The sequence below is a fragment of the Oncorhynchus tshawytscha genome, linkage group LG01 (assembly GCF_018296145.1).
Source record: "Oncorhynchus tshawytscha isolate Ot180627B linkage group LG01, Otsh_v2.0, whole genome shotgun sequence".
NCBI classification, from domain to species: domain Eukaryota; kingdom Metazoa; phylum Chordata; class Actinopteri; order Salmoniformes; family Salmonidae; genus Oncorhynchus; species Oncorhynchus tshawytscha.
In genome coordinates this window covers 55,898,475-55,925,878 of record NC_056429.1, presented here as the reverse complement: position 1 = coordinate 55,925,878, position 27,404 = coordinate 55,898,475, and the positions used below count along the sequence as shown (strand labels likewise).

The 27,404-nt window shown below is 44.5% G+C and overlaps 1 protein-coding gene across 2 annotated transcripts in view; it reads left to right on the top strand.

Moving 5' to 3' along the window:
- Positions 1-26,148, top strand: part of LOC112253622 (ninein-like protein) — a 41,512-nt gene extending 15,364 nt beyond the window's left edge. The window contains exons 3-28 of one of the 2 annotated variants that reach the window (XM_024425526.2): positions 33-129; positions 5,754-5,953; positions 9,349-9,415; positions 9,608-9,798; positions 10,079-10,234; positions 11,455-11,622; positions 12,279-12,415; positions 14,104-14,244; positions 14,430-14,604; positions 15,126-15,236; positions 15,363-15,452; positions 15,894-16,035; positions 16,818-16,886; positions 16,990-17,114; positions 17,330-17,697; positions 17,944-19,383; positions 20,363-20,467; positions 20,598-20,667; positions 20,847-21,131; positions 23,346-23,459; positions 23,571-23,717; positions 23,852-24,001; positions 24,505-24,618; positions 24,935-25,144; positions 25,220-25,333; positions 25,425-26,148. In XM_024425526.2, the coding sequence (XP_024281294.1) occupies positions 33-129; positions 5,754-5,953; positions 9,349-9,415; positions 9,608-9,798; positions 10,079-10,234; positions 11,455-11,622; positions 12,279-12,415; positions 14,104-14,244; positions 14,430-14,604; positions 15,126-15,236; positions 15,363-15,452; positions 15,894-16,035; positions 16,818-16,886; positions 16,990-17,114; positions 17,330-17,697; positions 17,944-19,383; positions 20,363-20,467; positions 20,598-20,667; positions 20,847-21,131; positions 23,346-23,459; positions 23,571-23,717; positions 23,852-24,001; positions 24,505-24,618; positions 24,935-25,144; positions 25,220-25,333; positions 25,425-25,616 (5,178 nt within the window). In that variant the 3' untranslated portion in view covers positions 25,617-26,148. The remainder of the gene's footprint in view (positions 1-32; positions 130-5,753; positions 5,954-9,348; positions 9,416-9,607; positions 9,799-10,078; positions 10,235-11,454; positions 11,623-12,278; positions 12,416-14,103; positions 14,245-14,429; positions 14,605-15,125; positions 15,237-15,362; positions 15,453-15,893; positions 16,036-16,817; positions 16,887-16,989; positions 17,115-17,329; positions 17,698-17,943; positions 19,384-20,362; positions 20,468-20,597; positions 20,668-20,846; positions 21,132-23,345; positions 23,460-23,570; positions 23,718-23,851; positions 24,002-24,504; positions 24,619-24,934; positions 25,145-25,219; positions 25,334-25,424) is intronic. The other variant, XM_024425532.2, reaches the window with a different exon arrangement.
- Positions 26,149-27,404: the final 1,256 nt, after the last annotated feature.

Genomic DNA, 27,404 nt, shown 5'->3' with positions numbered 1-27,404 from the left:
ACAATTAATTAACTTTCCCTTTTGTTATGCAGGTGAATTTTGAGGAGTTCAAAGAAGGCTTTGTAGCTGTGCTATCACGCTCTCTGGACTTCAGCACCTCTGAAGAGGAGAGCAGCTACCTGGAGCCAGGTAAAACACACATGCTGGGGAGGTGGGGCTTTGCATTTAGATGCCTGTGCAAACCCAATGATTTTGTTTATGTACCTAATCAGTTCAGTTTGCTGTTTTTCCATGTCAACTGGCCCCATGTGGCGAATAAGATGGGTTTATTGATCAGATCCGAGATGCGAATGCCGGGGGGTGGCGGGCTCAGGTCCCCTTTTTAATGAGCCGTTAGCTTCCCTAAATGCAACAAAAGTCAAACTTTGGAGCGTCTCTAAATAATGCAAATTGACAATTTGCCATATATTTACCACTGTTAAACAACTAAATTATAGGGAAGGAGTTCCTTTTTATGTTTTGTGTACTAAGTGTATTTGGCTTGAGTATTTTCTAGCAATATTTGTTTTCTTTCCTGGATCAGCTGATGGCCAACAACCTCGCTAGACACTCATGCGCATCCAATCCATCCAGCAAGGTGACTCTTTCGGTTAGAAGAATTCGATTTTGCAATGGCATAGGCCTACATTAACTGTACTTTAACTGTTTTCTCAGCGATATATAACGAAGTGATAAGTAGACATAGTTACACTTACAGTGCACTTTCTGTGATCTCCAAGATCCACGATTTGCACAGGATTTAAGTTAAATGTTCTAATTAAATTGTTAAATGCTTAATAGTGACAAATAACACTGTCATAAATGTCATTTCATGTAAAGAAAGAAACGTTTGTCACACGAGCTGTGAAGACTCCACCCATTAACTCATGAATTATGGACAACTCGTGAACTTGGGTAGAAAACATGTTTTGATTCAACTCCATGTGTTATATTGAATGTAGGCTACCTATTCTGCGTGTGTAAAATTGCTTCAGCCGAGAGGATAGGCTACCGGCAGTGGTGTAGGCCTAGTGCAGGGTGAACACAGTTTACCCACCCTTTCAGAAAAATGCATTGAAAGTCTATGGAACGATACTTTTTTAAACATTTTACCGCGACAGGCAGAGTTTACCTAAAAATATATCTATATTTTATTCCACTACATCACTGGCTACCGTCATACCTATTTCAAGTTCATGGTAATACACATTGTAGCCTAGTCTAGTATGTTGACCGTGTGTGTGTGTGTGTGTGTGTGTTAGGGTGACCATTCAGTTTCAGCCCCATTACAAAAAAATACAATTTGTCAGCAAGACGTGTAGGTCGAATCAATGGCAATCACCGAATGTCATTGGTTACACTGTTTGGTGTTTTGTAACCGATGTCTATTTCCTTTTGTAAAATGGCGTAAGTATACAGTGGGGCAAAAAAGTATTTAGTCAGCCACCAATTGTGCAAGTTCTCCCACTTAAAAAGATGAGGCCTGTAATTTTCATCATAGGTACACTTCAACTATGACAGATAAAATGAGAAAAATCCAGAAAGTCACATTAGGATTTTAATGAATTTATTTGCAAATTATGGTGGAAAATAAGTATTTCATATGTTTTTCATATGATCTGTTTGACAATCAGATGAAAATATGAGTGGTTGTGTTCATACCACACTAAAAGGCTATTCATTTTTACCATTTTAGGCCCATGAAAATTAAATTGCGTAGCACAATAGAGACCCACCTGAATGTCATGGTATAATTTGTACTCTAAGATGGATTGTTTTAAGTAAACATTGTATCCTTGGACTGTGCCCTCTGTTCCATGCCAGCCAACCTCAGGCACATTCTCACAGGGTGTAAAACAAGCCTCACCCAAGGACGCTACACTTGGCGTCACAACCAAGTCCTTAAAAACCCTGCGTCCGCCCTGGAGGTCAAGCGAGCTGCCACCAACTCCCTACCACCCACAGCAGCATCACACTCCTTACGGACAAACTTTGTCCGCGAAGGGGCTAAACCACCGAAGAGCGGCTCTACACCATTAGAGCGAGACCAGCTATGCTTGGCCCGCGACTGGAAAATGCTAGCTGACATTGGCCGGCAACTTGTGTTTTCTCCGGAGATCGCAACCACCACCCTAAGACCTGACATGGTGCTCTGGTCCCGTTCGCTCAATAAGGTCTTCATCATTGAGCTCACAGTACCCTGGAAGGACTCAGTCGATGAGGCTTATGAGCGAAAACATCTGCGCTATGCTGATCTAGCTGCCGAAGCACGGCATCATGGCTGGAACACAGAAGTCCGACCAATGGAGGTGGGCTGCAGAGGTTTTGTGGCAACATCTACAACCAGACTGCTTAGAGACCTGGGAATTAAGGGCCAGAGCCAGCGTTCGGCAATCAAAGCTGTATCGGAGGCGGCAGAAGGCAGCAGTCAGTGGCTCTGGATGAAGAGGAAAGACCCCAGCTGGGCCCCGAAGTGAGAGGGCCAGGAGGTATGCGGTCAACAATGCTTGACTCAGGGAGGAGGACGCGCCTGCCATGCATAGTCCCATGGGATGTTGGCTATCAACAACAAGGCAACTCCTATGACTAATTGGGAATGGGACGCAAGCGTAGGATTGATCACCCTGTCGCTGGCCGCCTTTGGGGAGGGTGTATAGTGTGAAAGGCCGAAACACCCTAGGAACCAAAGGTACACTACTGACAATGCGCTCCCCAAATTTCACCACGCTCACTGTTCATTAACTCTTGGAAGTGCTTGCACAAAGGATAGTAACATCTCATCCTGTGTTCTTGGAATCTGATTTGTGGATAAACGTCTGCTTTTATATGAGAGTGTCTGCCTTAGTATGACCTCATCGAAAGCAATCAAAATCATTTTTTAGACTCGTACTTCATTTTGGATATTCTGGTTTGTTGCACAGGGTGGATTGACCGTGAGATCACCTGAATGAGGACTCCTACAGTAAATGACGACCATACTATTGGAGACATCAAAGGGATAGGCTATATTTAGTATCTTCCCTCCCTACGGAAATGCAGTTGATCCAGTTAATAATCTCTGTCCTGATTTAGCTCCAGGATGGATTTTATTCTGAAACAAATACTGATTCAACTGTTTTAAACTTCCTGTACCTTTTTTTTTAACAAACCCAAACTCAGTTAAGATATCATGTATTGTACAGCCATTCACTTTATATGATTTGAACTTTAGTTGGCCAAACATTGGTGTGTGTTCTTTTTATTTTGAAATGTGTTTCTTGAGTTTTAGGGTATTGCGTAAGAGGATCTAGGAGGGCACCAGAGTTTCCCTCCTCCTTCCCAGAATGTTACAGTATGATTTAAGTTTATTGCCAAGTTAGTTTCTGGGAACTGATGACCACTGTACTTTTGAAGTGCCCTTTTTTTAAAGGGTGTGTTTGACAATTTTTTTTATGACCAGAGATTCGGCTACTACTAAGTCTACACTACAATTTCTCCCTTGTTTCTTTGTAACTAAACATTTAACAAGCTTTTGTGAGAATATGTTTATAGTAGTAATTGTGGGCAGACAAAATGCCCAGCTGGTCTAAAAATGTTTTTTTTCTTTAGTACTGATACAGTTGATACAAGAAGTGATACTACTTTAATTGATACAGTTACATATTGTTATTTTTATCTTTGGATGATGTTTTATGTGGAAAATATTATATCGATACTTTGACTCCAAGTATATCAATTTGTAAAATAAATGTATATACCTTTTTTCTAGGTAGTGCTAGCTAGTCTGCTGTTTTTAGTTTATTAGGATCTCCCTTAGCTACTGCACGTGCAGCAGCTACTCTTCCTGGTGTCCACATAAAATATACAAATAGTACAGAACAGTTATAGACAAGGACATATTTTTCATCCTATATCTTGTTCTCTGTCTTCTTTTTAAATAGTGAGCCAACATGTTTGATAAAGGAAGGCTGGGAAAATTGTTTAAGACCAGCCACCCAAGCCATAGGCTGTTCTCTCTGCTTTACCGCGGTACCGGAGCAACAAGTCTGACACCAACAGGCTCATGAACAGCTTCTATCCCCAAGCCATAAGACTGCTAAAAGTTCGAACACAATGGCTTCCTGGACTATCTGCATTGACACTTTTTTTCTGTATTACATTTTTTAAGTCTTTGCACTGACTATGCACACTCATTGTAGAATAATACTGAAGACATCAAAACTATGAAATAACACATGGAAATATGTAGTAACCAAAAAAAGTGTGTGTGTGTATATATGTTTGAGCTTCTTCAAAGTAGCCGTCCTTTGCCTTGACAGCTTTTGCACACTCTTGGAATTCTCTCAACCAGCCTCACCTGGAATGCTTTTCCAACAGTCTTGAAGGAGTTCCCACATGTGCTGAGCATTTGTTGGCTGCTTTTCCTTCACACTGTGGTCCAACTCATCCCAAACCATCTCAATTAGGTTGAGGGTGGGGGATTGTGGAGGCCAGGTCATCTGATGCAGCACTCATCACTCTCTTTCTTGGTCAAATAGCTTGTACACAGCCTGGAGGTGTGTTGGGTCATTGTCTGTTGAAAAACAAATAATAGTCCCACTCAGCTCAAACCAGATGGGATGGCGTATTGCTGTAGAATGCTGTGGTAGCCATGCTGGTTAAATGTGCCTTGAATTCTAAATAAATCAGACCGTGTCACCAACAAAGACCCATCACACCTCCATGATTCACAGTGGGAACCACACTTGCAGAGATCATCCGTTCAGCTACTCTGTGTCTCACAAAGACATGGCGGTTGGAACCAAAATTTGGACTCATCAGACCAATGGAAAGATTTCCACCGGTCTAATTTCAATTGATCTTGTTTCTTGGCACAAGCAAGTCTTTCTTCATATTGTTGTCCTTTTTAGTAGTGGTTTCTTTGCAGCAATTTGACCATGAAGGCCTGATTTCACGCAGTCTCCTCTGAACTGTTGATGTGTCTGTTACTTGAAATCTGTAAAGCATTTATTTGGACTGCAATCTGAGTTGCAGTTAACTAATGAAATGATCCTCTGTCTTCCTTTCCTGTGGCAGTCCTCATGAGAGCCAGTTTCATCATAACGCTTGATGGTTTTTGCGACTGCACTTGAAGAAACGTTCAAAGTTCTTGAAATGTTGCTGATTTGACTGAACTTCATGTCTTAAAGTAATGATGGACTGTCATTTATCTTTGCTTATTTGAGCTGTTCTTGCCATAATATGGACTTGGTCTTTTACCAAATAGGGCTATCTTCTGTATACCACCCCTACCTTGTCACAGCACAACTGATTGGCTCAAACGGATTAAGAACGAAAGAAATTCCACAATTTAACAAGGCATACCTGTTAATTGAAATGGACTCCAGGTGACTACCTCATGAAGCTGGTTGAGAGAATGCCAAGAGTGTGCAAAGCTTTCATCAAGGGAAAGGGTGACTACTTTGAAGAATCTGAAATATATTTTGATTAGTTTAACACTTGGTTATTACATGATTCCCTATGTGTTATTTCATAGTTTTGATGTCTTCACTATTATTCTACAATGTAGAAAATAGTAAAAAAATAAAGGAAAACCCCTTTTGACTGGTACTGTACGTGTAGCTTACTTATCTTATACTTATTTATTCTTCTCGTGTTTTTGTTCTACTTTATTTTATAGTACTACTGATATTGATTACTGCATCGTTGGGAAAGAGCTTTCAAGAAAGGCATTTCACTGTAATCTCTCTCTGTCCTTCCCAATCACCATCTCTTTCCTCTCCCGGCTCTCCCAGTTGTTCCTGAGGAAGTGAAGCCCAAGTTTGTGAAGGGAACGAAGCGCTACGGCCGGCGGTCCCAGCCGGACAGGCCCGACTCTGAGCTCACAGCTGACTCGGAGGGCTCTCGTCCTTTCAGGACGGAGCAGAAGGAGTCCTCTCCCGCTGGCGTGAGGAGGATAAAACTCAGACGCTCTACTTCTCTAGAGAGTGTGGAGGTAAGAGACGTGCTCCTCCTCCACCCCTCTCACCTTTTTGTCTGCTGTGTTTTTTTCTGTTGCTGTGCCCTAATTTGAGAGTCACTGACAAAGATGGCTGACTTTTGACTTTTCAAGCTTGGCGCAGGGCCTAATATAGATCTGACTGTTTGGAGAGAGAGATTCCCATTTTGTATTTTATTTTTTTAACTAGGCAAGTCAGTGCTTCACTTCAATTTCCTACACATCCCTTGAATGGTGTGGTGCTGGGTGAGGTCTGAATCAAAAATCTCTATAACCTTCAATTTGTTGGCAACCACACATTTTGTAGGATTCCACACCATACCTCTCTTCAGACCACTGTATAACTGAGTGAGAGAGTTGAGTCTGAGGTACTTGGGGTTTTGAGCAGACCGCTCCACTCCACACCCAGGAAGTGGGGTTATATGGAATGTGCTACTGGCAGCGCTCATGGCTGCTCCCCGCTCCTGCCCCACAACATCCATTCCCCCAGTTTTAGCTTTGGCTCTCTCGCTCTCTCTCTCATTGATTTATTGGCATGAAAAACATTGTGTAAATATTGCCAAAGTGTCAATGTATGTGAAATACATTGTAATAAAATAATAAGCTCTCTACTAGTCAGGACCTCTACCTTACGGAGGAGAGCTTTGGACCATCTGATTATACTGTATTTTGAATCTGCTGACTCAGTCTGATTAATATTGGAATGAGTGGAATCCTCTGTTATGCTGCTGGCTTGGTGCATATTCCAGGTACTTAAGGGATCTGATCTTCCATGGCTTTGTCTTTCATTGGTCTCATTGCATTTTATTACAGTATTATTAGGTGTGAAATGACGGTAACGAGGCCCAGGAAAAGTCATGGTTGGGGGGGTGCTGTCTGCTTATCTCCCAACATCATGTTTATTGAAGGCCCATTGTTTTGGGATCTAAATTGTATAACCGTAGAAGACAACTAGTGAAGGAAAGGTCATTGTGGTGGCTGACTGGTATCTGTCTGTGTTAAAGACTCGGCGTGAAACACCGCTGTGAGTGAAAAGTTTGGCGCCCTTTGCAGTTGACCTGTGTGTGTGTGTGTGTGTGTGTGTGTGTTCGTTCTGAGTCTGGAATGAGTAGGATAGTTGAAGTAAGAGTTGCATAAATGGCCTGGATAGAGATTTTGATAATGAGGCTATACATTTCTCACATTTTATCTATGAGTATGCATACATAAACCTAGCCGACATAATCATCGAAAAGCAATGGTTGACCTCTGTCGGCCGCTGCCTGTGAACAAAGTGCTCCTTTTAGAAACCCATCCTGTTATCCCAGATTCTCTCTCTCTTTTTTTCACTTTGAAATATTTAGAGCTTTTATGTAACGCTGCACTGACTATCTCTAACTCGTGAGATTACGTCTTTCCAAAGCCCCTCTCTCCCTCGTCAGGCCATAGTGCCAGATAGATCCCTGTGTCATGTTTCTCATTAAGCTCTCCACCAATAATCTCTTTTTAAATAGTTAACATTTCCAGCAGTTAAGGCATTTATGTAAGCAGCTTTAAGCCTTGGTGGATTCCTTGCTACTGGAGGATAGAGAGTTGAACTACTGCATAGCATCCTTGTCGTATTGTTGGTTACAGTGGATGGGTCACAGCAGTTTACCCAGGTAGAGCGTAGTAACAGTCCACTCCTTGGTAACAGGGACATAGTTATCTGGGTGAACTATGTGATTGGAATGGGGGAGGTTGGGATTCATGGGGCTGGGGAGTTGATAGGTCGTTTACCGCTTTTGGGCTGAAACACGGTTTCTTTGTGGAATTTTGGTGGTGGAATGTTGCCGTCGGCTACCCCTTATTATGTAAATAATTGAACTGGTTCTGTTAAATATTTCACACGAGGTTATCCCTCTTCACATCACTTCATATGTCTTATTAAGTTATCATACGCAACCTACATTTGTCTACACATCCTTCTACAATGCAGCGTGTCGTCCGGGTTAAGTGCCCGAAGAAGCATTCTCAAGGACATGTTAATGTTGGTGTCCCATTTAGCTGGCATGCTTAAGTTAGCATCCGTTTCCATTCACCTTTCATTCGCATTCTATTTGTTGAGAGTTCTGTAACATTCTCCCTGTTCAGACGGAGTATTCCTCTTTGTCTGGTTACAGCGGGTAGTCAATCTGTTGTTGACTTACGGACATGAATGTTAGGATTTCATCATCCAGCTGAAATGATCGGTTTTGAATGTTTTTATCCTTTGATATGTTGAGGATTAGTCATGTCTTTACCTTCTCAGCTGACTATATCACTGCCCACCATTTTGTGTTGTTAGTGTTTGTTTACATTTCTTAAGCCTCGGGCCACTGTAGTAAGGAGCACAATGGTGTTCTGTGACCCTGAAGTGGTGCCTATGACAACAATAATAAACTCACTGACCAGGGGTAGCCTGCCATGTGTTGGAGAGAACCAAATGGATTTGTTAGAGAGAAAAGGAGGGGGATTAGACAATCCCGAAACCAGCACAGTGTTCCCATTTTTGAAAAGCCTTTCATGGATGAGTTAAATGTTGTTCAAGAATTTCAGCTGATAAAAATTTATAGTGTCTTGTTGTCCCATGATAAGTGGCCTGTTTCTGATGTGGCTCTGCAGCTTGGTGCCGTGCCCAGATTGATTCCTTATAAAGAAGCCATGAAATCAATAGACCAGTCTTCCACATGGGATTGATTTAAAATGAGACATTTCAAAGATTTTTGAGGGGGGAAATGTGACCTTGGCACCAAGACTGTAGCAGCCAATCCTTCCACAAATATATTCTCTGTTTAAGATGTTGCCAGGATTAATTTGGTTAGATTAGGGAAGTTTGTATTACATAATAAACTGAAGTTATGCATTTAATTCTACAAAGTGCTTTGGAACTTGCCTCAGTATACAGTACTCAATAACTGACTTCCATTACTAGCTTCAGTTAAACTTTATTATGTAAGACCATAATTAGTTTGTCTGCGTGAGAGCCAACGGCCCCATATGCTGCTGGGGAGTCCAGTCTACTCTTGAGACTGCTGGAATCACAATTTTCTGGTTCTTCTTGCGCAGTGTAGCAGAAATAATGTTGAGAAGGGGTTGGAATTCCTTATGGTCAATTAATTGGTCTCTCTCTGTTGTCATTGCTCATCGCTAACAGGCTAGCACTCGCTTACAGATGTCTCTTTCACACTCAGAAGGCACACTTACACACACACACACCTCATCTTCTGTACACTCTCTCACAACACACAGTTCACACACAGACCTACACACTGACTAAACAACAAGGCCAGATTATGATACTGTATGTGGATAGGCATATGGGTCAGCATTTTAGGCCGTGTCATTTTTCAGTTGTGAACACTTGGTGACACTCGTCAATGTCTTACTTCCAGAGTCTCAAGTCGGATGAGGACACCGGAAGCCATAAGGACACCATCCATCAGACTTTTGAGGCACAAGGTACTTCAATATTTTTATTTAAAGGTGATTTAAACATTTTAAGTGTACTTCATTGTACATTCATTTTTCAAGACTGGAGTTTTTCCTGGTTCAGTCATGTGATCAAGAAACTCCTGGCCCTTTTCATACAAGTCTACTGCTATACCCTCTGAGAGACTTCCATCCTGACGTGTGTGTGTGTGTGTCTCTCAGGGCAGCAGAAGCGATGGAAGCGGGACAGTTCGGAGAGCACGCTCCACTCCCCTGGGCCGCGGGCCGAGGTGACAGACAGCCGGATGAGGGCGGTGTGGGAGGAGCTGGGGGTAGGAGTAGGTGGCTTTCTGAACAGGCAGGAGCTGTCCCTGGTCTGTGACCACCTTGGCCTGCAGGACCTGAATCCAGAGGTATGGCCAGCCCAACATTCCAGCCAGTGGTTGTTTTAATTCCCGGAAGTGTGCACTTGCTCACTCCCCCTCAAGGGATCATAAGTATTGGATTAGTGTAAACTTGGGCTAAAGGGAGTTTTCACCGTTTCGTCTATCAGTAGGTACGTCCGTCCATTCCTTTTTAATCCATGGGTGCACACCAAGGTAGTTAGACTGCAGTCAGTGGTTACAAGCCAATGATTTCTGTGTGAATTTGACTTTGTGTTTTTAACCCCTGACTCTACGTGTTATCACACAGGAGTTGGACGCCCTCTTCAGAAAGTTGGACACTGACCTGGATGGGAGGGTCAGCCTCAGGGAGTTCCAGAAGGGTCTCTTCAGAGAGGGGAGTGTCCCAGCTCCCACCTCTTCCTCCACCCCCATACGTGCCAACCCCCAGCACTCACTCCAGCAGGTGAGCAGACAGACACCCTTTTTAGGACATGCGTACATGTTTTAACAGTAATTGATTTCTATGGAAACGTGAGTGGGTCTGGGTCAGTAGAGTAAATGTATGTAATTAGGCCAGAACAATGATCCGTGGATAACACAAATGACAATATATTGGCACGTGGGACCTCCATCTGGCTCGAACTGAAAGGAGTTTTTGAGATTCATTCTATTTATAAGAAATACACTCACTTTACTTTAAATGGCTGGCTGATAGTTTTTTTTTTAAAGAGCCTATTGAGATATTCTCTGTGGCTCATAGTTTATTATTAAGAGATAGGCGTGATAAAGTATTCAAAATTATATGATCTATTGATTTATACATTATCCCTTCAGTATCCGACATACAAATCCTACTAATTATACTGGTACAGTTTCTGTGTGTAAGTTTGCCGTCTGTCACTCAGACCAATTTCCTGCTGGTCAATTAAGGAACTTTAGGCAGCTGCCGATCTAGTCATTGACTGTTGAGGGCAGAGCTCAGTCTGCCCTTCCTGCATTCCTTTGCCGAATGACCATATCCACACAAGGAGAAAGTCCGCCAGAAATCATGTATTGCATTTCAGGCCTGGAATCTGCCTGTGGTTTGTTAACATGGGCTATGAAAGACCTCATCTGTTCTTTCAAAGCTGAGCATGTTGATGCCTCTCAGGTATTAGGAACAACTTGCAAGTTGTTTTGATGGCTACATGAACCAGCACCGAGACCCCCAGTGTGTTTCTCAGTCTGAAAACTACTGCCACTCCTCCATATCCTAAACTGGTGGGTGTAGTGGTAGATGTACAGTATGTCATGTGCATGTAGGGAATGGAAAATGGGCTAAGCCAGATTAAGTGTTACGACACCAAAGGCGTTTTATTAGCGGCGTGTGAAACACATATGTGTGTGTGTGTGGCACTGAGGCTCTTTTGTCTGTGGGAGCCTGGATTAAACTATGCACAGTGGGGGAGTTCAGGTTATTCTTGGCGAGGCACAGCATGACCGATGGAGGTGTTCCTGCGACAATGCCATGCCTCTCGAGGACTTCTTTGTGTTTCTATGGCATTGTGGGAACAGCAGTGAGGCTACACAAGCACGTCCGCACTGCACAGTGGTCTGCAGCGGTGTTCTGCGGCGGAGGAAATGAATTGGGCCATCCGCTAGCCTGTTCCTGTAGCTCTCATGTCTTCCTCTGTTTTCTCCCAGGCCTTCGAGGAGCGGACGGTGCGCTCCACCTCTCCCTCTCTCCTGTCTGCCACCGTGGGTCAGAGGCTGCTGACCAGGCTGGACGAAGGGTCGGGTTGCACCAGTCCAGAGAGGGTCATCGCCCTCTGGACCGGCGAGGGCATACGGAACAGCAGGGACATCCTACAGGTTAGTCCCGGACTAGTTTTGAACCAATGCACGTGTTCATGCAACTACTGTTTTTTTTGTTTGTTTTTTTCCCTGCTGTCACAGATGCTCATTGCTTGTGCCAGTTATTTTCAGAAGTAGCCTTGAAATGTTGAGTGCTGTGCCTTTTACGGCTGCTTGAATTGATATGTTGCTGAAGAGCCTTGGTGTTAGTTGGTTTGTATGGGATAAAGAAAGCTGCAGGGTTTCTAGGGGCGTCTCCTTCCTGTGTGTGAAAAGTGTAATAGGAGTAGAATTGAGATTGCCAGTTCCATGTAGCTGATGCTCTTTTGCTTTTGATTAGATGCTTTAGTGTGGAACTATAATCTATGTAATGCAGCCTACAAAAGCCCCTAGCTAGACACGCTCTAATTTTTATATTAAGTGTTACCGAGATGATAATGGCGTAATCTGCCACATTTTTAGTACCGTAGAACGTAAACATGAGGATGAGCTGAACTTTGACCTGAATTTATATATACCATACACCAGTTGTCAAAACACCTAGTCCATGAGAGCTTCAGGGATGGAGGTTGGCTCTAAAACACCAAATTGCACTCCAGGACCGGGGTTGGTGGTGATTAAGTTACCACTGCCATGCGTTCGTAAATTGACCCGTGCTGTTTGGTCCCCGCCAGACTCTGGACTTCCCCCTGGAAGAGCGGGTCAGTCTGTCGGAGCTCACCCTCGCCCTGGACAATGAGCTGCTGGTCAGCGGCAACGGCATCCACCAGGCAGCCCTCATCTCCTACAAGAACGAGATCCAGTTCCTCCAGTGGGTCTTTGGTTTGATACTGTATACTTGTGGGGCGGCAGAGTAGCCTAGTGGTTACAGCGTTGGACTAGTAACCGGAAGGTTGCAAGTTCAAACCCCCGAGCTGACAAGGTACAAATCTGTCGTTCTGCCCCTGAACAGGCAGTTAACCCACTAGGCCGTTATTGTAAATAAGAATTTGTTCTTAACTGACTTGCCTGGTTAAATAAAGGTTTCAAAAAAATAATAATAACTTTGGTACTGCACGCTTCCATTGGATTCTAGAATGAAGGTCATGGGCCAAAGAGAGTGCATAGATAGTAATGGTGTCCTTTTTGTAGGCACTAACGCCGCCCTGGCTCATTGGTTTATTAAGCATAATGGGGAAATTTAATGGGTTTTTGGATAAAAAATAAATAAGGTCAGTGGTAAACAATGGCTTAGGACTTTCTTATACGTTTTGTTCAAGGCATTTTGAAGCATTTATGGAAGCAAAACGAGCACATAAAGGCTTTTATAATTCATAAAGGTCATGTTTAACTGACTGATATTATCTCCTAGAACAAACCGTGTAATATTTCCTACGGTCTGAAGTTAACACAGGCATATTTTCTGCGCTCATCCCAAAACCCCATTCATCTCCCCCCCATAGGAATGGCTGAACGAACCATTGGTAACTCATTTCCTTTTCTTTTTTTAGGACTACAAGCTGGCGAGCTCTGTTGCATCCCCTGGGTTAATTTCCTGTATGAGCCAGTGACCCTTAAATGAATTTACGTCGACTGTTTATTGATTTCATGGTCAGGCATTGCTTTAAGGGGAATCATTGGTTCAACTTCACTAATGGGCAGAGAAACTGTAGCCTACATAATGGATTTTGGTTCTGACTGATTTTACCACGGCTCCGACGACATGTTGCTTTTATATTGTTGATCGTAAAAGTCATTGCTTTGTCAATTTAATGACCAACTTTGGAACCAAAATACAGCACTCTTTCATTAAGTATTAATTTGCCAGTATTCAGCTGCCGTGGTAAGCCTATCTGGATTCTATATGCGTAATGTAGATATAATATCCACTCAGCAAAAAAAGAAACAACCCTTTTTCAGGACCCTGTCTTTCAAAGATGATTAGTAAAAATCCAAATAACTTCAGGGATGTCAGTGTTCTGCCATGGCCAGCGAAGAGCCCGGATCTCAATCGCATTGAGCACGTCTGGGACCTGTTGGGTAGGAGGGCTAGGCCCCCCCCCCCCGCCCCAGAAATGTCCAGGAACTTGCAGGTGCCTTGGTGGAAGAGTGGGGTAACATCTCACAGCAAGAACTGGCAAATCTGGTGTAGTCCATGAGGAGATGCACTGCAGTACTTAATGCACCAGATACTGACTGTCACTTTTGATTTTAACCCCCCCCCTCCCCCGTTCAGGGACACATTATTCAATTTCTGTTAGTCACATGCCTGTGGAACTTGTTCAGTTTGTCTCAGTTGTTGTATCTTATGTTCATACAAATATTTACACATGTTAAGTTTGCTGAAAATCAACAGTGAGAGGACGTTTCTTTTTTTGCTGAGTTTATATATATATATATATATCTCTTTCTCTCTGCTGTTAAAGTTAGTCCTCCATGATGTCCTGAGCTATCGGGTCATTCTGGTGAGTGATGTGGTAAGGTCCATGCTGAAATGTTTGTCCACTGGCTGTCCCTCAGGGTCCTAGCAGACCAGGCATGTCGGGAGAGGGACAAGGTCAAGGCCGACCTGGAGTGGGCCGACAGGAGGAACCTCCAGCTGGTCAGCGAGGTGGATGACAGACACGCCGCCATTGAGTCACTGAATGAAACCAAAATCAAGTAAGACCTGTTCTTCCTTCTCGTTATAGATTACAGACTGATCTTGTGGTTGGAAAATCTTGCTTGACTGGTTGTGAATTTTCATGATCTGAGTGTGAGCTGTTGACCTTGTTGAATGTACTGTAAAGTAACTCCTGTTGAATGGAGGAGAGGCAAATTTAGTCAAACTTCTCTCTGACTGGCAGGGGTCTGGAGCAGGAGTTCCGGGATAGGCTTACGGCCCTGCGTAGTGAATCTGCGCAGGAGAACGAGGTCCTGCTGCAGCAGGTGGAGCATGAGCGGGCCAAGCTCAAAGAGGAAGTGGAGGTCCTACGGGCACACGATGCCAGTCTGCACGAGGAAGTCTGCAATGCCACCCAGGTGCCTGGCCCTATAGAGATGCCCCATGAGGTTTTTACAATGAGAAAAGCGTGCTAATAAGACAGGCAATTGTTTGACCACCCCTCCTACAAGATTCCTCGAGCTTAACCTCCTATTTTTGATCTCATTGCTTTAGGCTCCTTAAGCTTTTGAATAGACTTTTGTGTGAGTATAAACTGGTTAATGTTCTGCAAGGAATTTTTCATCTCTTTCCCAGTCTCTTCTCTAGACTAGAGAACTCAAAGGAGAGGATTAGATTAGCCCATGTGATTTAAAAAACAAAAACATTTTGGGCTTGGCCTTCCTGCTTTCAACATCCACCTTCAGACATGCTCTATTCACACTCCAACTAGACCCAACTGTTCACGGACAACCAACCAATGGCAGACTGCTGCTTAGCTTCTTAACAATCCGCCCGTTGTTAGTACCCCCTATTGTTTTCTATTGTGGCGTGATTATACTGTGTTGGATATCTTAAAGCGTTATCGTATCACTAAGTAACCCTCCCTCTGGGCTAACAGGAGAAAGACCGTTTGGAGGAGGAGGGCAGTGTTCTGAAGGGGAAGCTGTCAGAGACAGAGAGAACCATCTCTAAACTGCAGAGAGACCTGGACCAGCTTCTACTAGACAAGGTGAGTGGGAGCTATGTGAGGATGGGCGTGATGCCATTCTGTGGTAACTCATCCCTCTGGTAATACTGCATAGCTCACTCCCTATGAATGATTGATGACAGTTTCCGTTTTGGTTGGCTGACGCAGTTTGGGAGCCTGGATCCGAACAACACAGGACTGCTTAACCAGGAGGAGCGCTTCTCTGAGATCATCAAGGAGTTCGAGCTGCAATGCCGGGTAAGCGAGAGGAGCCAGAGAAAGTGTGTATGTGTGCTTGCGTCTGTGTTTAAAGAATCATGCCTTGCGTGGAAGCCCCGAGGGGGCTTGACTTAGCCTGGCTACCATTCTTTTTAGCTAACATTCCACTAATTTTTTTTGCTCACTTGCCTGTACAGAGTTGAGATCAGTTTGAGTGTATCATGACAAGCCTCTTGATTTATCCAAATGCCTCCCATTTTTGGGAACCTAGAAAGTGAAGGTGAGCGCGTGTTATTCTGGGTTCACAGAATGAGTGTTGCTGTGTGGCTTTACTAGCATGTGCACGTGGCAGTTAGTGAGGACACTGTTGACTGGTGCTGCTCTATCTCTATAGTAAGTCTGCTGTGTTTTGCTGGATGTGTTATTTATGTTTGTCTGAAGTGTCACCACTCTGCTAAATGACAAGTTTGTGTGTCACAGGCGCTGCGGGACCGGAATGACGAGTTGAACTCGGAGGTGGATTTTTTAAAGAGTCATGGGATGGGGAGGAGATCCAGACAGGAAAGGGACACATCCACACACGCCTGGTCCAGCCGACGATCACTGACTGAGTCAGACTCAGGTATATCCCTGTTTTCACCTGATTTTTGTCTCTAGAATCTATTTGTGTTAAGAACATATTTAAATATTGTTTTTCTCGTTTTCAGTCTTTACTTTGAAATGTATACTGAACAAAAATATAAACGCAACATGCAACAATTTCAGTTAGTTCATATAAGGAAATCAGTCCATTGAAATAAATTCATTAGGCCCTAATCTATGGATACAACTGGGCAGGGGTGCAGCCATGGGTGGTCCTTGGAGCGCCCCCCACACGAGGTGAAGGAGCTGGATTTGGAGGTCCTGAGCTGGCGTGGTTACTCCCTCAACTTGACATCTGTGGCATTGTGGGTGACACAACTGCACATTTTTAAAGTGGCCTTTTGTCCCCAGCACAAGGTGCACATGTGTAATGATCATTGTCAGCTTCTTGATATGCCACACCTGTCAAGTAGATGGATTATCTTGGCAAAAGAGAAACGCTCACTATCTGGGATGTAAACACATTTGTGCACAAAATTTGAGAGAAATACGCTTTGTGCGTATGGAAAATGTCTGGATTTTTTTCTTTCAGCTCATGAAACATGGGACCAATACTTTACATGTTGCGTTTTATATTTTTGTTCCGTGTATTTATTTAGACCTACTGTATACTAAAGTGTTAACTGAACATTTTATAAAATGTGGTTCTCTAATGCACATACACACACCTTCTCATTCCTCCACTGCGTAGCTCTCCAGTTACACAGTTTAGCTTAAGTCACTAAACAACTCTTTACTGTAATCCTGTCCATTGTGCTTCAGATGACCCGGAGATGAAGAGAGGCATATCTCCCATGGTGAGGAAAAAGCTTCAAGTGGCCAATAAGAATGGTAAGAATTGGAAATGTCAATCTTTTTTCTTTTTTTTTCTCTCCGTAAAAGTCTGTTGGGTGTGACTCGCACAACCTTGGTTATTTTGTTTCTGTTCCCTCAGGCCTGGGTTCTCTGGAGAGTCTGCCAGGTCTTGTTGTGAGCATTGAGACTGAGATGGCCATGGGACAGCTTAAGGAGAGGCACAGCCAAGAGGTGCAGGACCTGAAGATTGAGTTAGAGACCAAGGTAGAGAGGAGACGTTGTGACAGACAGGCTCACGCATTTTTGTATTGTTTTGATTATCGTCTCCTATTTTTTTGTTGTGAAATTAAGAGGTCCAAAATTGTAGGTAATTTGAGTGAAACTAGATGTAAAAATTTAAAAAAGGAAGGTCAGTACATGGGAGGTGCATTTTTCAAATTCTGGGATATCTCTGACCCCTCATCATTCTCGCCTCAAAGGTGAACTTCTACGAGCGCAGCCTGGAGCTGATGCGGCAGAACATGGAGGTGGAGAGGAAAGACATCTCTCAGGGCTTCAAGGTGGAGATCAGTGATCTGGAGGAGCAGAAGGCCCAGGTGGAGGAGCAGGTTAAGAGGCTCAGGGAGGAAGTGGAGAAGCTGCAGGCCCAGCTACAGCACAGCTCCAGGGGCCTGGGAGGGCCAGGCTGGGGCACTGACCAGGAGAGAAGGGCCCAGCGCGAACAGGCAGAGCTGGAGCAGAACTATGCCCGGGAGATCAGTAACCTGGTCCAGAGGCTGACCTCAGAGAAGGACCAGCTGGAGGCTGAGCTGAAGCTCAGAATGGACCAGGAAGTGCTGCTCGTAAGGTGGGTGTAGCCAACTTATCTATCTTCCTTGGCCTGTATTTTGTCATTCAACTCAATTAATTTCAAGTTCACATTGTTTTATAGGTTGGCTACCTGTTTCTCATTCAAAATATTTTTATTTTGTGCCAACCGTAGTCCCTACAACGTCATCCTTTTAAGTCATAACGCATACACTGGACTTACAAAACAATGGTGTGCAGTTTGTGTGTTGTGTGCCTAAGTGAACAGTCTGTGCTATGTAATCAGGAAAGAGGCAGAGCAGCAGGTGTCTCAGATGAAGACACAGCAGGCCCAGCACAGCCTCATGCACCAGCTACGCTGTGAGTGCCTGCAGGAACCGGAGCAGGAGAGGCACAGGGAGAGGCTCCACAGCACAGAGAGGGTGAGTGAGGAGCAGGCCAGGATCTGCAGCAGGGCCGCTGTGGAAAGGAAGAGGCTGGAGGAGGAGCATCAAGAGGAGGTTCTGCAGCTGAAGGAGCAGACAGCCACTCTGCAAAAGCAGGCTGATCTGGCCTCTGAGTCACATATACAGCACAGTCAGTCAGAGGCTAAACTGGAAGAGACTTGCAGTCAGTGTAGTCAAATGCAGGCCAGACTGGAGGTGGTTTGTGCCCAGCTAGAGGAAAGCACTGTGTCTCTGGAATTTCATGAGACTTTGACCGAGCGCCTGACCTCTAAACAGCAAGCTGTAGAGGAGCTGGGGTTGGTGAGGGATAGAGAGAGGGCGCTCTTCAGTGAGGTGTCTCAGCTAAGCGAGGAGCTGCGTATTCTACGGTCTGAATCTGAGACACTTCTTCAGGACAAAGAAATGTTGGCAGAGAATTGCAGCCATCTGTCCAGTGCTTTCATACAACAGCAAGTTCAACTGAGGGCCAAAGAGGAAGACACGGCGACCCTGAGGGGGGAGTTGGAGACGGCACGGGTGGCTCTGAGAAACGAAGTTGAGCAACGCTCAAGGCAGTCTGCTGAGATGGTCTCCCTGAAGACGGACCGAGCAAAGCTGAAGGAGGAGCTGCAGAAACGCACGACAACCATTGACCGTCTGCAGTCAGATCTTGACTGTGTCACTGAGGAGTTAGACCAATGGAAAAGGGCAGAGGAGAATCTACAGGAAGCCTTGAGGCAGGAACGAACCAAGGTCACACAGATCCAATCCACCCTGGACCTGGAGAGGGGAGAGACGGACAGTCTGAGCCAGGAGAACGCCCACTACATCCGCCTGGCTGACCAACTCTCCAACCAGATCGTAGAAATGGAAACGGAATCATCCAAACTCCGAGACCACATCCAAGAGCTGAAAGCCCAACTGAGTGAAACGTTCAACCTGGTTTCTAATTTAAGGGCCCAGCTAGAGGCCAAATCCACAGAGGTACACCACCTTGTGTCAGATATGAAGCAGATGGCAGGTCTGTTAGAGATGGCAGAAGCCCTGTCTAATAAGCACTATAGGGAAAAGGAGCTGCGGAACACCCAGCTGGAGACCAAGGAGAGTGAGCTGCACTCCCTCAGAGGAAAAGCTGGCAGAATTGTCCAGCTCCAGCAGGTGCTGCTCTCCTCTCGGGCAGAGGTCCACGAGTTGGAGGAGGCCTTTGAGAAGGAGAAAGGCAGGATGAAGGAGCAGCTGGTGGAGATGGAGAAGCTGGTCATGGCTCTGGAGATGGTGATGGACCCTGCCAGTCCACACAGGTTTGTGACGTGCAGGCCGGTCACCAGAAATCAAACCAACCTTCGAACGACTAACCTTCACCTGCCTGATTGCAATGTTTTCTTCCCCAAATATGGAGTCTGAGATTTGAATGACTAATTGCAACCGACCAGCTCTCATCTGAAAGAGATCCTCACCTTTTTCTCTTCAGAAACCTTCTGTCTTAGACCACTGAGCCACTCGGGAGGCCCAAGGCATTGCATCGCAGTGCTAGAGGCGTCACTACAGATCCGGGTTTGATCCTGGGCTGTGTCGCAGTCGGCCGCGGCTGGGAGACCCCTGAGGCGGCGCACAATTGGCCCAGCATCGTTAGGGGAGGGTTTGGCCGGCTGAGATGTCCTTGTCCCATCACGCTCTAGCGACTCCTTGTGGCGGCTGGGTGCATGCACGCTGACTTCAGGTTGCCAGCTGAACAGTGTTTCCTCCGACACATTGGTGCGGCTGGCTTCCGGGAGCAGTGTGTCAAGATGCAGTGCGGCTTGGCGGGTCGTGTTTCGGAGGACGCATGGCTCTCGATCTTCGCCTCTCCCGAGTCCATACAGGAGTTGCAGCAATGGGACAAGACCGTACCAATTGGATACCATATAATTGGGGAGAAAACAGGGTTAAAATGTACAATTATTATTTTTTTTTAATTTAAAAACTGACTACAACCATTTCTACACCTCCAACATCAAACTGTCTTGAATGCATTAACAATTTACTATCTCTCTCTAACGGAATGGTTTTCACCTTGGTGTGCATGCTAGTAGATTTCATTTGTGTGAATAACATTTGTATCATTTGAATGTTTACCTGTCTAATCCCGTGTCCATTTTACTTCACCACAGAACTGCATTGATTTCACCCAGTTTTATTTGGAACTGAAATGTTAGCGTCAAATTGTAAATTCTTCCCGAAGTTATTACCCAGAAAAATGCATTTGAGGAGAAACTCATATCTCCACTATTTCAACGCTAGATCTCAGCTAGACAAGGTCAACTGTGAGAACAGCGCACTGAAGGACAGATTGGCCATGTTACAGCAGGATGTCCAGAGACTTGAGGTGGAGATTATCCAGAAGAAGTAAGTTGATCCGTCAGTACTGTTGCTGTGAGAAAATGCTCAATTCAGATGGGGCTTACAAATGTCATATTTAAGCTTTATCCTCTCTACACGGCAATGAATCATTCCTTTCCATCTTTGATTCCATCAGAAAGAAACTGGACAAAGTGGAGCAGGAACATGAGAAGAACAGGGAGGAGCAGGAGAGGCATTGCAAAGAGGTTTGTTTTCAAAAGTTTTTTTTTTTTTTTCATTTTTACCATAATCACCCTGCATAGTTCAACTGACCCTTTCAGCCTTATAGATTTTCATAGCCTACATTTGATCAATGGACACATGAACATTCTCAATGACCTAAGACCCAGTCTGATGAGCCCTTCCTCGCTCCCCTCCCGCTCAGAACGCCGAATACCGTGAGGAGCTCCTGGACATGAGCGCCCGGAACTTGCAGCTGAGCAACGAAAACGCTGAGTTGAGCTCCCGTCTCCGTGGCGACCAGGGGGCAGTCCAGATGCTGACAGAGCGGCTGGCGCAGGTGTCCCAGGAGCAGGAGGAGGGGGCGGCCACAGCCAGGCAGCTCCAGGAGACCTCCACCCAGCAGGAGAGGGAGAGGTTCCACCTGCAGGCAGCCTGGCAGCATGACAAGGAGCTGCTGGAGAGAGAGCTCAACACCACCAAGGAAAAGGTATATATGGGTGACCTTTGGGACAGAACAATAATTATATATATTTATCACACACAGTACCAGTCAAAAGTTTGGACACATCTACTCAGTCAAGGGTTTCTTCTTTATTTGTACTATTTTCTACGTTGTAGAATAATAGTGAAGACATCATGAAATAATAAACGTCTTGTTTTCGAGTTGATAGTTTCCGGATTCGACCATACTAATGACCTAAGGTTTGTATTTCTGTGTGTTATGTTATAACTAAGTCTATGATTTGATAGAGCAGTCTGACTGAGCGATGGTAGGCACCAGCAGGCTCGTAAGCATTCATTCAAACAGCACTTTGGTGCGTTTTGCCAGCAGCTCTTCGTTGTGCTTCAAGCATTGCGCTGTATATGACTTCAAGCCTATCAACTCCCAAGATTAGGCTAGTGTAACCGATGTGAAATGGCTAGCTAGTTAGCGGGGTGCGCGCTAATAGTATTTCAAACATCACTCGCTCTGAGATTTGGAGTGGTTGTTCCCCTTGCTCTGCATGGGTAACGCTGCTTCGAGGTTGGCTGTTGTCGATGTGTTCCTGGTTCGAGCCCAGGTAGGAGAGGGACGGAAGCTATACTGTTACACTGGCAATACTAAAGTGCCTATAAGAACATCCAATAGTCAAAGGTTAATGAAATACAAATGGTATAGAGAAATAGTCCTATAATTCCTATAATAACTACAACCTAAAACTTCTTACCTGAGAATATTGAAGACTCATTTTAAAAGGAACCACCAGCTTTAATATGTTCTCATGTTCTGAGCAAGGAACTTAGCTTTCTTACATGGCACATATTGCACTTTTACTTTCTTCTCCAACACTTTGGTTTTGCATTATTTAAACCAAATTGAACATGTTTCATTATTCATTTGAGGCTACATTTATTTTATTGATGTATTAAATTAAGTTTAAATAAATAAATAAAAAATTGGCAGATTAATCGGTCTCGGCTTTTTTTGATCCTCCAATAATGGGTATCGGCATTGAAAAATCATAATCTGTCGACCTCTAGTCTGGGCCACTCGAGCATTGAGACTTGTCCCGAAGCCACTCCTGTGTTGTCTTGGCTTTGTGCTTAGGGATGTGGTCCTGTTGGAAGGTGAAACTTCACCCCAGTCTGAGGTCCTGAGAGCTCTGGAGCAGGTTTTCATCAAGGATCTCTCTGCACTTTGCTCCGTTCATCTTTCCCTCGATCCTGACTAGTTTCCCAGTCCCTGCCGCTGAAAAACATCCCCACAGCATGAATGATGCTGCCACCAGCATGCTTCACCTTAGATATGGTGCCAGTTTTCCTACATATGTGACGCTTGGCATTCAGGCCAAAGAGTTCAATCTTGGTTTCATCAGACCAGAGAATCTTGTTTCTCATGGTCTTTGGTGCGTTTTGGCAACTCCAAGCGGGATTTCATGTGCCTTTTACTGAACAGTGGCTTCCGGCTGGCCACTTGACCATAAAGGCCTTATCCTTCTGGGAGTTTCTTCCATCTCCACAGAGGAACTCTAGCGCTCTTCTCAGAGTGACCATCGGATTATTGGTCACCTCCCTGACCAAGACCCTCTCCCCAGATTGCTCAGTTTGGCCGGGCGGCCAGTTCTAGGAAGAGTCTTGGTGGTTCCAAACTTCTTCCATTTACGAACGATGGAGGCCACTGTGTTCTTGGCCCTTCAATGCTGTAGACTTTTTTTGGTACCCTTCCCCTTTGGTTATGCATCAGTAGTCAATCAATTAGACCATATCAGCAGAAAAAAATTTGATTGGTCTAGCGGCCAGCTATCTAAACTTGTAGTAAGCATGGTCGAATTACTGTCCAGGGTGGGGCCGATTTTTAAATAATCAATTATCATATTTAAAACTGCAAACATTTGCTTCCACTCAATGACAAAATGTGTAGAATTGCATGAAATGTACTTAAATGTTCTCTTTGTTGTCACAAAGGGGGCTAGCTGAAATGGGGGGGTTATAGATGTGAGTAAGCAAACCCACGAGCCACTGCGGCCCCTCGTGATGTGTTCCGTTTGAGTTTCTCCTATCAAAGTTGACCATCCCTGGTCTTGATACAACGTTTGGTGTAAATTGTGAAGAATGTAAGCCAATTTATTGTTCAGCATTTAAAAAAACAAAAACATTTTGATCATCTAGCTAACGGGTCTCATTAATGAACCTTGGTTCTTGAATGTTTTGTTGTTCTTAGCTCCAACGTTTGTCAGAGGTGGAGTCCTCGCTGACCAGCCTGACCCTGAAGCACCAGTGGCTGGAGCAGGATAAGGAGAGGCTGCTGAGGGAGGCAGAGGAGAGGACCCATAAAGTGAGAGAAGGATCTACTTGGCTATAGCATCTCTGTTGGGGGGAGGCTTGTCATCTTCCAAGTACTAAATGCTAGGTTTCCTCTGACTATGTATGAATGTTTTGTTTACAGGTTGAGATGCTCCAGGATTCTCTTCGCTCCGTGGACTCCCAGACAGAGCTGCTTCGTTCCAAACTCCAGGCTGTGGGTCAGGTGAAGACTGATCAGGACCAGGAAGTTGCCAACCACCAGAGGATGCTGCAGGAGGCCCAGGACAAGGTGGGTGACATCCCGACGATGAAAACGTTTAGAAATATCGCCTCACTTTTTGCTGCTCCTGAATTTGCTCTTTAATATAGAGTATTGATACAACACCTCTTTGACGGACTTCATTGTTGTGTGCTGATCATCAGGTAACGGAGCTGGAGGCCAGCATGGGCAGGCTGAGTAGGGAGAAGGAACAGCTGCGTCTGGCCCAGAAACATCATGAGGAGGAGGCCACCATGGCCCTACAGGAGGAGTGCCAGAGCCTGCGCCTTCGAAACCAGGAGCTGCTCCACGAGGTAGGACTACGTCACTTGCTCCTGAAGCTATTGTTCTTCCTTGTTCAACAACATATAACACTGAGGCAGTTGATGTGATGGGCAGTAAGTTAACATAGTAGCACAGATAGGAGAAATGTCTCACCGGCTGTATAAATCTGAAGCAAATATGGAGATTGAGAGGAAGTCCACTCTTAAGTCTCATGCAATATAGGCTTGCATTGAACACCACATTTAGGCTACTGACCTATATCATAGAAGCCTATTTCTATGTGAAAATGTTATGGGATTTGCTCTTTGTTTTGTTGGTAGGCCTACATTATGCCTATTGGGTACAGCCTCAGTGTTTACTATAAATGCACGCCGGAAGTTGCACCAAATTCTCACCACGTTCAAGTTTCCGCTAACAAGACCTAAAGTTGCTCAGTGCCCCAAAAAATGTGAGGGAACATTGGTGACCAGTGTCTTTGGTAGTCTTTCTGAAATGTAGGTTTAAGTTCGCGGTTATGCTTTGTTTCCTTCAGGTGTGTCAGCTGCAGGGCCAAGACTTCGAGGTACAGAGTCTGACCCAGGAGTGCCTAACTATGAAGAGCAAACAGGCACAACTGGAGGCTGCTTGGGCGGAGGCACAGGACCAGGTGATTACGCCACACATTTTGGTCAAATCATTTATCAATTTACTTTTGCTGAGGCACCAAATCTCTAAACTGAAAGCAGGTTTGCCAATTTAAACTCAAATTAGGCAACTAACACCATGGTCCAAGTTTGTACTAATCCTCCCCCTCAGGCTTGTGAAAGTTTAGGCTAATTCCTTTCATGAAAATGTCAACTCCATTATGTCCTATTGAGTCTATCAGCATGTTTGAGGGGATCTGTTTGAGCAAGAATAGTTTGGGATGCAAATCTGACTACAATGTAGTCTATGCTCACGCACAGTTTTTTTTTTTTGTGCAGGCACTGCGGGCAGAGACAGCCTTGACCCTGGCCCAGGTCCAGCATGCCCAGCAGCTGCAGCAGTTCAGGGAGCAGGCAGGACTGGGGTCTAGGGAGCAGCTGGCACACCTCCAGGCCCAGCTAGCAGAGGAGCGGCGCAGGGGGCAGCAGCTGGAGGAGACCCTCCGCACACAGGCCCAGCAAGCCAGTGCCCAGATGGGCCTGCAGCAGGTACTTTACTGCATCACAGGAAATGTGTATGATGTTGACATGGTCTAAATGCTCTCTCTCTCTGTTGGTGCTCAGGAGCAATATGAAAAGGTGATGGGGGACATGCAGGAGAGGATGGAGGAGGTGGAGACCAAGCTGAGGAGTGTGCGCATGATTCTGCAGGAGAAGGTCAACCAGCTGAAGGAGCAGGTCAGTTTACCGTTCATATGAGACAAACAGCAGAGTCAGAGAAACATGTCCTGAAAATCTGACTATTTAATTGTCCCTTTCCCTCCCACAGCTGGCGAAGAATGCCAAGTCGGACATCATGCTGAAGGACCTGTATGTGGAGAACTCCCAGCTGATGAAGGCACTGCAGGTCACTGAGCAGCGACAGAAGAGTGCTGAGAAAAAGACCTTCATCTTAGAGGAGAAGATTACAGCCCTCAACAAGCTCCTTCGTAAGATCGCCCCTGCCTCCCTCTCGGCGTAGGAGTTCCCTACTACTCCGAACAATGCTACTCCCCAAAATACATTGACATTTGTGAAACAGTTTCCTTCCCTTAACCTTAGTATAGGGATGACTTTCCCAATGACATGTCTATGCTTAATGTGGCAAGTGGTCCACAATATGATTTTGTACAATCTATAACAAAATCACTGTGCTACACCTTCCTCTTGGGATGGTGGGTTTGACTGCACAGGTTGTGGATAAGTGGAACAGAATGTTAACTGTTTTCAGCTACTAGGGTAATATGCATGACTTGTTTTTGTGTGTATATAAAATATATTTTTTTATTTTAATTATATTGAGATTAACGCGAGACCCTTTTTTTTGTGGTCGATCGGAAGTTTCTATGAAGTATTCGCTCTGTAGAGGCAGCTAGTCTGTTCGTTACCTTCTAATAACCTATCCTCCAGCATCATGCTGTGTTGGTAGGTCTGAGCGTCAATTAGATGTTTTAATGTATAAATAACATTCCAGTTTGATCACCAAACACACTCCATTAAAGTACGTAACTTTACGTTTTGGTCTGTCTGCGATGAATGGTACTGCAAGCGTAAAGCTAAAACCTCTCTTAGTCACACAAAATGAATCACAGAAATGGTTTAGCTACTTGTTTAATAGAGTTATTTATGGTATTTTTAAAGTATCAACAAAAAGCGCAGTACAGTATTTACAAATGTAAAGTTTGTAAAATTTTATAAAAAGGGCATGTGTATCCAAACATTTTCAACCCTGATGCACTGCTGTACAGTCAACCTTTTGAGTACTAAAAAAGGTTGTTGGGATATTATATTTAGGTAATTATTGTAAAAACACTAACATGCCAGCTGTGGATTTGTCATGCACTACACAATCAATGTAAAACAAAACTGACCAAGTAATACATGTCCTTGAGCTAAGTATGTATTAATTCTTGTTTTTAAAGCACTTTTTCAAAATGGCATGACCTGAAGCAATTGTATCACTCAATGGGTAATCCTCTTTGCCGAAACAAAGGTATGGTATTTAATCCAAGACGTGATATGCTCCAAGACTCCCTGGCGAATCAACTGCTCACACTTCCATTTTGGCAAAGTGCTGTGGAGACTGAGAAGTTGAGTTTGCGTGTTAATCATGTTCATTGCCTTACAAAACACATACACAGAACAAAAATATAAATGCAACATGAACACGTTTTTCATGAGCTGAAAAAGCTTCATGCACAAAAAGCGTATTTCCAATTTTGTGCACAAGTTTGTTTACATTCCTGTTAGTGAGCATTTCTCCTTTGCCAAGATAATCCATCCACTTGACAGGTGTGGCATATCAAGAAGCTGATTAAACAGCATGATCATTACGTCTGAGACCAGCCACCCGGACAGCTGATGAAACTCTGGGATTGCACAACTGAAGAATTTCTACACTGTCAGAAACCATCTCAGGGAAGGTCATCTTCGTGCATGTTGTCCTCGTCAGGGTCTTGACCCGACTGCAGTTCAGCATTGTAACTGACTTCAGTGTGCAAATGCACACCTTCGGTGGCCACTGATATGGTGGAGAAGTGTGCTCTTCACGGATGAATCCCGATTTCAACTGTACTGGGCAGAAGGCAGACAGTGTGTATGTCGTGTGGGTTTGCTAATGTCATTGGTATAAAGTACTTTTAAGTATTTTTACTTAAGTAGTTTTGGGGGGTGTCTGTACTTTACTATTTTATATTTTTGACAACTTTTACTTCACTTCATTTATCAAGAAAATGATGTACATTTTACTCCATACATTTTCCCTTGCACC